At 32.8% G+C, this 11220-nt stretch overlaps 1 protein-coding gene across 1 annotated transcript; it reads left to right on the top strand.

The window, feature by feature from the left end:
* Window positions 1-1112: 1112 nt before the first annotated feature.
* LOC132718190 (uncharacterized) lies at window positions 1113-4006 on the top strand. The gene is made up of 2 exons (XM_060701826.1): window positions 1113-2078; window positions 3041-4006. Exons 1-2 carry the CDS (start codon window positions 1769-1771, stop codon window positions 3301-3303), a joined length of 573 nt encoding a protein of 190 aa, XP_060557809.1. The 5' UTR covers window positions 1113-1768; the 3' UTR covers window positions 3304-4006.
* The last annotated feature ends 7214 nt before the right edge of the window (window positions 4007-11220 follow it).

Here is an 11220-nt window from a genome sequence, read left to right as displayed (position 1 = left end):
ACGGTAACTTGCACTTTCCAGTACCGTCCATGAACAGGCTCAATCAAACCGAGCCTGCAACATTTTCAATTTTGCCGTGTTGGGCTTTCTTTAGGGATCTGTTTTTATCTATTTTAAAACAGTGATTCAAGGTTCCTTTTGTCCTATGAGTGGGACTAAAAAAGAAGATATTGTGACACCAGACTAAATACAGTTTTCAAATATATACCGGACAATGCGATTCATTACGAAAATCTCGCCTTTCACCCGCCGAAACATTCACAAAAACGATATGCTACTACTTTGTGAACATGATTTCTGCAAGTGTTTGGAGGTATTGCTCCTCCAACACTGTAGTGAGTTAAATTCTTTTCCTATTTCAGATTAATCTTGAACTTGTTGGAACCGGAAACGATTATTCCTTGCCACTGGTATATATCCAGGTCAATCTGCTTATGAAAGGTCCTAGTCTGATCCGGTTCTATTATCGGTGTCGTATCCTAGTGCCTGAAAGGGGCGGATGAACTCTCATTAAGCCTAAAATACATACCAGCTCTATTTTCTTGAAAGCTCAGTTCTTTGTTTTGTTTATTTATTTATTTATCGTTGTGTTTTTTGTTTTTCTTTTTCTTTTTTATAAAGTTTGTATCGACTGGTAATATTCAAAGCAGAGCAAAGTGTTTTCAATCAAATCTAGTCACTCTACCATGTCCAAGGGAAGAGATTAACAGCTAGATAACTTAAATGTTTGATAATGCGGTACGCAAAAGCAAAACGTATGAAACTGACATTAAAGATCCAAGGGTAAAGAGATTAAAGTAAAAATAAGTATATATTTTGCCATGATTCCTTTCAATTCTAAATTTACTTTGCATGAATGATAAATAACTCACATGACACAATGTCATTGCTGTTAATATTCATCAGAATTTACCTGTAACGTTCAACGTATAAAAAAGTGGGCAGTCTTTATATATTTTAGGCAGATTTGTATATATCCCAATATTTTTATCAACATTGCAAAGGTGAATCTATTAAAATGTTTAATAATTTCAGCTCAACTTGATAATGAAAAAATGGGAATTATGTCACTTTAAAAAATTACAGCACAGCTTAAAAATATAATCCTCGGACCTGAACTCGGGACTGCAGCACAAAAACCGATCCTGAATACACTACTTCAACTTCCTATTGTAGATGTATTATTCATATGTTGAAATTAGCATTTGAAATAAACGGTTTAGAATGTTCATGCTTACGCATTTTTCGTCACGTGTAGCAAGGAATACTAAGAAATAACTTAACGGGAACAGACATCTGCTTGCGTCCTTGGACAATACATATTGAGACATTGGAATTAAAAGTTTTACATAATTCTGCAATTGGAAGGATGATCCGAAGTCTTATTTAAATTGCTAACTGATTAAAAGATATTGAAATTAAAATTAAAAATGGAATGCAAAAACTTCAAGAAGGAACCTTTTGTCGTTGGATATTAATTGTGAATAAAAGCAAGATAGGTATCGAATGAATAGAATCGGATAACAATAGTATCTAGTAACATTTGAATAAACGAAATTGTATGATGAAATTAATTTTGCTCCAAATACCACTAACATATGGACCTTTTGAGCTGAAACTAAAAATCCGTTCTTTTTGGGAAATTTCGTTACACGTACGTGATTTAAAATTAAGTGCTTGAAAGAAGAAAATATTGCAGTTAAAAGGAGGATTGCGATGCAGAAGTATTACTTATAAAGTAAAGAACATTGAATTTTAAAACGATACAATGCAGTGTTTTATTGAGAAAATGTGGATTTGGATCCTTGAATTCGTAACAATTTTTTTATTTAAAACAGTCCTCACCCACAATTTCACTCAGTTTACTCTCTCATCGAGTAATGCACGGTATTCTGATAAATTAGTGCAACATTTAAACACAAGCATAATACAATGTGCGAGATTATGTAATAGTGCGGATGAATGTACCTCTGTTAACCACAATGCGGACACGGGCGTTTGCGAACAAACAACATACGTTCCTGGGGTGGTGACACCTTCAACAGCAGTCGAATCCAATTGGAACGTTTATTATGATGGTGCGTATCCTTTGAATTACGAGTATTATATACAGTCGACTCTCGTTATCTCGAAGTCATCGGGAACGTCAAAATTATCGTAAAAAACGTTAGATAAAATGTATAACAGTGTGAAAATAACTTTTGGGCTGAAATTTTACTTCGAGATACTGAAAATATCGAGATAAACAAATATATCAAATATAGATGTAGAAGGACAAATATCGGGACTTTCAAAATTTCATCTAGATAACAATAGAGATAGATATTGAGAAAAAGCGATCTCGTGATAACGATAATTGACTGCATTATGGTGTACTGATAATTATTTAGAGAGACATAGTTATTTTTATTTCTCTATGTCGCCGCTGTGAGTAATATAAAGTTTTATGGTATGAGTATTAATGTGTATTTCTCGTATTCAGAATACGTTTGCCGACATTGTTTTAGTGAAACGACTTTCACGTGATCTATTGGCATCTTTGTGATATACAGAATCTTATTGATCATGTAAATTTAATGTAAAACTGGGGACTTATGTTACCAGTTTCAAATCACTATCCTATCAATGATGATGGTTCAAATTACCTAAATAACTCCACAGCAATGCACGTGGTTAAAATAGGGTCATGTTATTTTGGCTAATATGTCGAACAAGATTTTGATAACAACTGACATTAATTTTATTTAGTGAAAATTACCTAAAGAACTCCACGAAAGAAAGGTGACTCATCATCCTGTCTGAAAAAAAAACCTACTAAAATACAAAAGCTGATCTTGAATACGGATTTTACCCTTGGTCAAAATTTTGTGATCCTCTCTTGAACATTTCCTAGAATCAATGGTAGTCTTTCATTATTTTGTTAAGTTTATGGAGATGTTTTAGTTTCCAACAACGCTGTATATTTTAAATCAAACATTGTTGTCATTGAAAAATGTTTATTCTTACCGAATAAAAAAGTGTGTTTATGTTTTTGTACCAGATCGTTTTGTTACTGCTGTTGACGCGTGGCAGCAATCTACATACATGTCCAAGGATAAACCACTAGCAGCAAGCTTTGCTATAGATGGCGACCGCGACAACAACGATAAGGTGACGTATGAATTATACTGTGCTCATACTGAAAGTGGCTATTCTTATTGGGGAATGGAATTTGAGCGTGTCGCAGAAGTGTCCCATGTTATCATCTTTTTTAGGAATGCCTCACAATTCAGTAAGAAGTTTTATTATTATGATCTTTCATAAACAGAATTGCTAATTTTGATCTGTATATGCCCAGTAAAGTTTTCATTACAAAATGTTTGTAATATTTGTGTTTTATTTCATTTACTTTGTAGACATCAGGAATTCAAATTTTACAGTTTAACGGTACGAAAATTACAGTGAATTAAAACTGAACGTACAGACGTGGCTCTACAAGTTTAATTTCTTTATCATATGTCAATACCATTCTAAAACAATAACACAAAATATGCATTTATATATTCACAGGTAAAATTATCTTTATAAGTAAGATCAAGAAAAAATCAAACAAAAAAAACAAAAGGCCCAAAAACATAATGATCACCTGTCAATCAGAAATGTAACAACTTCGAGGTCGTTTTTGGCGTTAATTTCCCTTTTTAGAACTTTTTACCGGCTTAATTCGCTACCGATTGCATGAAATCACGGTTTCTATCCACTTTTCTCCTTTTCTTTTCCGAATCTGGAATTTTCTTTTTCGTACGTTTCACACCTTTCGTATTGTCCGCCATTATTTTGGTTTGATTCATATTATTTATATATCAATGACGTGACTCCGATCCGGACATTTACGGAAATAATCGAATGGCTTCCAGCCAAATTATGAATCTTATTTGATTGACCATGTCAGATAAGATTTTTTTTGAATGCTCAGAACTGTTTCGGAGAGCGTTTCTAAGAGAGATAACTTCGTCAATACCAGTTAAATAATGCATTTGATAATAATAAGGTGTTAATTTGACAATCTATGTGGATGAATTTGGCCATAAATATAACTTTAATGTACCTTAAAGCGCTAACAGAAGCTTGAAATTGTTTTAACAGTTACATACTGGTTTGTACTTTTAAACCTTACAAACTGCTACTGAACATCGAGCAGTAATATAATCAAATACAATGAATACTCAAAGTTTTTTTTATTGTTTAAGACGTATTGCACACAACGTTGTTCTGTTTAGCACCATTCAAATTTTGGTCAGGAGTATTAAAATTTCCTGATGTTGACCTCTGCTTCTTCCCGTGCAGATTTGTCATTCTGAAATATATGTAAGTTGTTTGTTTTATCTGTTTTGATTTTAACATTTTTGTTTATATTTTGTAGACATCAGGAACTCGAATTTGCAGTTACTGATTTCCCCTACCCGTCAAGATTCAGACAACAATCTCGGAACTGACTGCGCATACTACGTCGGACCCCCAGCATCGCCGTCTTTACCTGTAAAGATCCCATGCACTCAGCACGTGACAGGAAAGTTTCTGAAGATCATCAAAAACCAGGATGGCTTCCTTACCCTTTGTGAAGTAGAGGTTTACTCGGTTTAGAGAAAATCTTCCGGCTATCCACTATTTCCTAAAATAAAAGTTTCAATTACATCAGTAAAACTGTTGAATTCAATAAATGAAATTCTTCCTATTGTTTTTCATTTTACGTTTAAAAATATTTATTCCAATATCATTGTATAGAGCACCAAAGTGAAAATGACTTGATCAGACTTTTCCGTGAGCAAATATGGAAAGAAATAAATGGAAAAATATTCTATATTTCATAGTAGTAAGACAAATATCCAATCGAAATGATGTATAATAAAATTTGAAATAAACTTCTGCAATGAAAATATCCAATAAATTATTCTTTCCTTTTTACTTGCAGAATTATTATACAACAATACAATACAAATAACTTTAAAAAATATTTGCAGATAAAACGTTATTAAATGTTTATAGCAAAACAAACATATACATTTTATGAAGATGAGATCTGACATCGAATGGAAAAAAGGTAACAATACTATTTCCTGAAAGGTCTTAAAATACTGAAGAAATAAAAGTTGCACAAAAATTAAATATTTCATACTTACTTCATAAATATGATAGTGATATTACTTCATCAAGATGTTGATATAATATTGAATAATTGGTATTATATAATCAAAATATTCTTTCTTTATTAGCAAAATATAAAAAAACTCAAAAGATTGTATACCTTCATTTTCTATTTAGAATTTAATAAAGATTCAAATTTATTAAAATTAATCAAGATATTCTTGATGACTATTAATAAATTTAACTAAATATTCTTATTCTTTCTTTAATGGCAAAACATAAAAACTTCGAAATGTTGTTCAGTTCCATTTTCGATTAAGAATTTAATAAAGATTCAATTTATTAAAAGTCGGCCACCTACAGAAATATCACTTTTTTGTAGCCCTCTATATGTAGGACAAACCATCCAAAAATGAAACTTCGTTTCAACTCTCTTTATGTTACAGGACTTACATAACCTTTGCTCCTATGGAGTATTCGTATATGTGCAGATACCCGAAATTTTGATTAAAATATTTTCTGTCTTGTAAAAAATCAATATATGTCTCGCGTTTAAAAGTGTGTTCAAATAAACTATAGCTTTGTAATCGCGGGGATATATTTATTTCTGCGTACCATGACTGCTTATAAGTATCTTTATTATATCAAACGTAACATTATCTATAACTTGATTATTCCATACGTGCCCTTCAAGTATTGTTTTTCCAATGAAGCCAAATTTTTGTTTCTATACGTGACGTTGTTTCCGCGTCTAATTTTAGGATACTGTATGTTTTGAACGTGGATCCAACTAACACATCAAATAAATTAATATTTTTGATTTAGGCAATTCAATTTGTCGAAAAATAGAAAACAGATTATGTAGTAAAACGATGCATGAATGGCGATTAGTTTCTTTGTGCGTGCCCAGTAACCATTCTTGAAAAATCTACACCGAGATATTTAAAAGAGTTAACCAGTTCAATTTTTTTACTAAATATATATAAATCTGAGAAAGTACTTCTGCCATTTACAAAATTCATGGCCTTCGTTTTGTTAACATTTCTTTTCATACCACATGTAGAGCAGTAATTCTCGACATCGCTAAGCATAGACTGAAGAGATTTTTGTGATGTAGCAAATAAAGCCAAGTCATCCGCGTATAATATCAAAAAGAGTTTAACGTCATCAATTATTATGACATCATCTAAATCACTGTAAATGTTTTATTTGATGTCGTTTTCGAAGACATAAACATAAGAGGTGAACTGGGGTCTCCCTGCTTTAATCCAATGTCATAAGATATAAAGTCAGAGACTTCTGAATTATTACGCACGCATTACTTCACCGCAGTATATATGGACCTTAATGCCATAACAAATTTACTACTTTCATTCTCATTGATCAACTTTTGCCACAAAAATTGACTGTCAATTTTATCGAAACACTGCTCGTAATCGATGAAAATACAGTAGAGTTTTTGCTTGGAATTAAGTACCTTAGATATGACGACGTTTAATATAAAGATACAGTCAGTGATAGATTTTCCTTTTGAAAACAAAATTGGTTATTTGACAATTTATCATGTTTTTTCGTCCATTTACTCAAGCGATTCAGTAATATTTGCGAAAATATTTTCTCTATTATGTTAATCAGTGTAATCCCGCAAAAGTTCTTAGCTACGTTTATATCACTCTTTTTAAACACAGTGGTTATGATTTCTTGTCCCCATGCGGTGGGATATTCATGATCATTAAAAATTTTGTATAATTTATTGAGAAAGGGAGGGATTATGTCAAATGTCGATTTAAACATTTCAGCTGGAAGGTTATCTAATCCACGAGCATTGTTACTATTTTGCATGAAAACGGCGTCACGGATTTTTGCATTAGATATTTCCAAATCCAGCGAAATATTATTACAATTCGAATTTTCGGGGATATGTTGGTCGTTATCGTTGGAAAACCCGCCACTGAACATTTCTTGGAAATGTCTTTGTAGCTCGTCAGTTGTCAGAGAGCTGCAATCGAAGTTTTCTTTTGATATGACTTCTTAATAGATTTCCAAAAATCACGCCGTTGAGAAGACGCAAATTCTACGGCCTTCTTGTATTCTTAAATAACGACGCGCTTTTTTTTTCTTTTTATCATAACTAGTTATCGCGCTTACATAGGCGCAACGGTTATCGTTGTTTTTGGCTTGCAGCCACGGCTGCAAGCCATTTCATTTGGAAAACTTGTTCCGGTTAGGTGGTTTCCTGCTTACATCTGTTGGTGCATGATTGAACTGGAAACCAGCTGCAATCGTGCCAATCGCAACTTTTCGGCCTTTTCCGTCACTCTTCGGATTAATGATAATAGCCGATGTAGTTCCGATTGCAATCGTGACAATTCGGGCGATTCCGTCATACTGCGGAATCAGACGAAGTTATATTACGGAAATCTAAGCTATTTTAGTTACTTCGGTAATCCCAGTTTGTTTATATAAATAGGATTTCTATTTTTACTCGATTTATCGGTTTAAACCGTTATAAATTATAAACGAAATTATTCCGTTTCAATTGTTTTTCAAGACGCAAAAGTTAGTTTCTTTTATAATCGTTTTTTTTTGTCTGTATTAGTTTTATACAATAGAGTAGTATTCCGTCTTCAAGGGTGGTCCTGCTTACCAAATCACGCATGATCGAGTTATATTTAGATCTACTGAACGCAATTCAACTTCTTGGTGAGGTTATCTAAAAATTGCCCATGCATATCATTAACCTTCCCACGTGCTAAACTACAGATAGCGCATCGTATTTGTGATCGTGTAACATAGTTGATACATGCTATTTAATTGGTACCACGTAACGAAGTATTTTAGTGTAAAGCAAACGAATGATGTCTCTGCGAAAAAGGGGAAATTAAATGTGCACACTTGTTTCCCTTCAGTAGATTGATCATTTTCTTTATTAGTTTTATACAATAGAGAATAGATTTCAAATCGTTTTGACAAAAAATATTCGTTTTTCCAAAAATCAAAACAAAAAAACAACTAAATAAACCCTTTATGATATACAAATACCGTAATTCAAAAAAATTGTGATAATAAATTGAAACCAAAAAAAAAAAAATTAAAGGGTTGGGATGAAGGCACAACTGTGCAAGCCTTTCCTTTTAAAAGGAAACTTTTTTTTTTCTTTTATAAAAATGTCGGCATGCATGTTCGTTTGGCTGAAAACAGTTGTAATGAAACTGCAAAATTCGTTTACAGTACAGTCAATCGGTTGAGTGCACACTTCAATCGTTCAGCGGCTAAATATGTCATGATTATTATAATACTGAAACAGCGGTATTTTACCTGTATCCCAGATAATTCGATTAATTTCTTAACCTGAATTAATTTCATATTTCTGTGAACGATTCTGAATTCGAAAGATATATAATCACGACCAGAAAAATTCATTAAAATCATGAAGTGTAAAATTAAAAAAAAATTATCAAAATCTTGGTTTTTCAATAACAGGTAGTCAACTAAACTTACACCAAATCGGGAGGTAAAAGTAACAGCCCCGAAGCCTACCATTGGCTATCAAATAATTTGTCTCTATGCACAATGCTAGTAAACTCCGACTACTATGATTTAGCACATGGTCTTGGCTTACTCTAACGGGATAGATGCAGTGTCAATAAATGATTGATCACTATCTAAATATTTAGCAAAAAAAACACAGTTATTACTGGAACGAGCATAAAAGTTTCCAGAAATGAAGATTTTATCTAACAATTCGTACTTTAAAAAACCCTTTTCTGTGTCGTCATAAAATTCGAAATGATTAGTTTTTAAAATTTTGGAATCTGACGGGGGTATGTAAATATGGCAAATACATGTATATTCATCTGTTTTAAAATTAAACAACTGACCTGATATTTTTATCCATAATATTCCGTTATCAATACTTTCAACTATTGTAACATATTTTGCTAATTCAGTTTTAATGTACACAGATATTTCACCACCTAACCAATAATATCAAAATTTAATGTTTCTTTCTTAGCAATCTAAGTTTCATTTAAGAAGAACAAATCAAATGAATCGATAAATTTTATAAAGTCACTGTCTGTTATATTTCGTTTAGATCCATTTACGTTCAAAGATGCAACCTTAAGTGATTCCCTTTCATGGCTTCCCTACTAAGAAGTTATTGTTTGAATTCCTCACCATCGATAAAGAGTTTCACTGGTTTTTTTGTTTATTTGGCGTCGTTCATAGCTGGGTATAAAGGTTTCCCTGCCTCTCTTATGCGTTTTGAAAGCTGGGCTCCTACTCCATATCCTACGGCTTTCAATGCAGTGTTCTTGTTGAAAGCAAACTTTCGAACGAGCTCGCGTTCCTTAAGGTAGTGAAACTTCACTACAATGGGTCTTACTTTTTGTTGTGCTGCGGTCAATCCGGTGTGCACGATCGATTGTCACATTGTCCGAAATGTCCAGAATGTCCGAGAAAACAGATTACACCAGGGTTTCACTATCCTTGCTCTTGCCCTTTTCACATTCTGCTATGTCATAAAATAGTAAGTTATCCTCTAATATCTCTCATATCTAGTTCCGAAGGTTTGTCTCGATATCCATTTCTTTTTCAAATAACTTTTTCGAATTGTGTTCAAAATTATCACAGGACTGTTTCAAATTCTTAATCTCCGATTTTGCGAATTTAAGCTCATCTCAGTGACTGTCGAATTCCGTTGTCAGGAATCTACATGATTTCTCTATTTCAGTCACTCTTAGATCAATCATTTTTAGGGTTTCTTCCATGTCGGTGACCTTAAAATTTACATTCACGGTTTTATTTACTGCGGTTAATTTTCCTTGATAAGTTTCATTTCTTCTAATATTTCACATTCCTACGGAGGCGACTGTACCGGCTGTACCGGGTTACTAAAACCGGGTGGGGTTGTGTTTATAAATCCTTCAACACCTCCGTGTTGAGAATATAGAGAAATAGACATACCACAAATTGTGTGATCATCGAAGTTAAACCGTTGTTAGTAGTATTCGTGTATTCCGAATCACGATTTACCCGACTGATTTCACCTGTACTTTTACACGTGTCCAAAGGTAATATAACTTTTCGCTTATTTTTCTTCTTTTTTCCTGCACTATTTTGGCTATTTGCTATTCCAGACATTAATAATAATGTTTATACACTGGATTAGAACACAAATTCCAAGAATCGCCCGATATTTCACGTAAATAATTAATATTTTATCAGAGCTAAAAAATCAATGTCCATCTCAAAATAATGACGTTGACCTAAATTAATGAGACCTCTCATTTAATGCGAAAATTATATGAATGACTTTGGCCTCTTTTGTATTTCAAAAATGGCGAGTGCATCGCATTTGTATGAACCGAGATGCATGATTGGCACATTTTAAAAGCCCAGGAAATGCGTATCAATTTTTTCTTAATACTTTTTATCTTGTTTCTTAATACAGTTTCCGAAAAAATACTCAGTGGCCTAATAGTTAATTATCTTTCCCTTCTTTTGTTCTTCGGCAGTTGTTAAAGTGAGTTAGTTACATGTATATACCAATAAATTTAATTCATCTTAGTGGACCTAAAAAAAGTCTTGTACCCGATAAAATGAAATGAAATAACTCATTTACATACTTTTTGGTTTACATGTTTCGTGTTTCACCGAAATACTGCATCCGTTCTATGTTGAGGTCATTATCCGAAGATTGACAAAAGTGTCGGAAAGTTGCCATGATTCTGTAGTTGAGATAAAAACGGCCATAATTTTACCGTTCTGTAAACCGTTAGCCCCTAGCCTAGTAGCGGCAAGTGCAGACCAAGATTATAGGCACTGTTCAGTCTGTTCGTTATTCAGTCCATACATTTTCTGAAATGTTCCCTGATAATGACGAATGCCTTTGTCAAGATTAAAAGATATGAGAGTCCATTTAATATAATAAGCATGTTAAGATTGTTTTTTTAAATCTATGTGACGATCAATTACGATCATTTATCCCGTTTATCGCACCCAAACATGAAACATTTAAATTCCACGATACATTTATTGCAGATAGCTAAATCGGTCTACTGTAACAGAGACATTCAATTGTAAAATTATTTG

The sequence above is a fragment of the Ruditapes philippinarum genome, unplaced genomic scaffold, assembly GCF_026571515.1.
Source record: "Ruditapes philippinarum isolate M1 unplaced genomic scaffold, ASM2657151v2 ctg143_1_1_1_1, whole genome shotgun sequence".
Classification (NCBI taxonomy): Eukaryota; Metazoa; Mollusca; class Bivalvia; order Venerida; family Veneridae; genus Ruditapes; species Ruditapes philippinarum.
This window is presented reverse-complemented; position numbering and strand designations above follow the sequence as displayed.

Excerpts from the sequence above, each read along its gene's own strand:
- LOC132718190 (XM_060701826.1), top strand. The coding sequence starts at position 1,769 with ATGCAGTGTTTTATTGAGAAAATGTGGATTTGGATCCTTGAATTCGTA. Across the intron at positions 2,079-3,040 it reads TTGGAACGTTTATTATGATG|ATCGTTTTGTTACTGCTGTT; the intron begins GTGCGTATCCTT and ends TTTTTGTACCAG.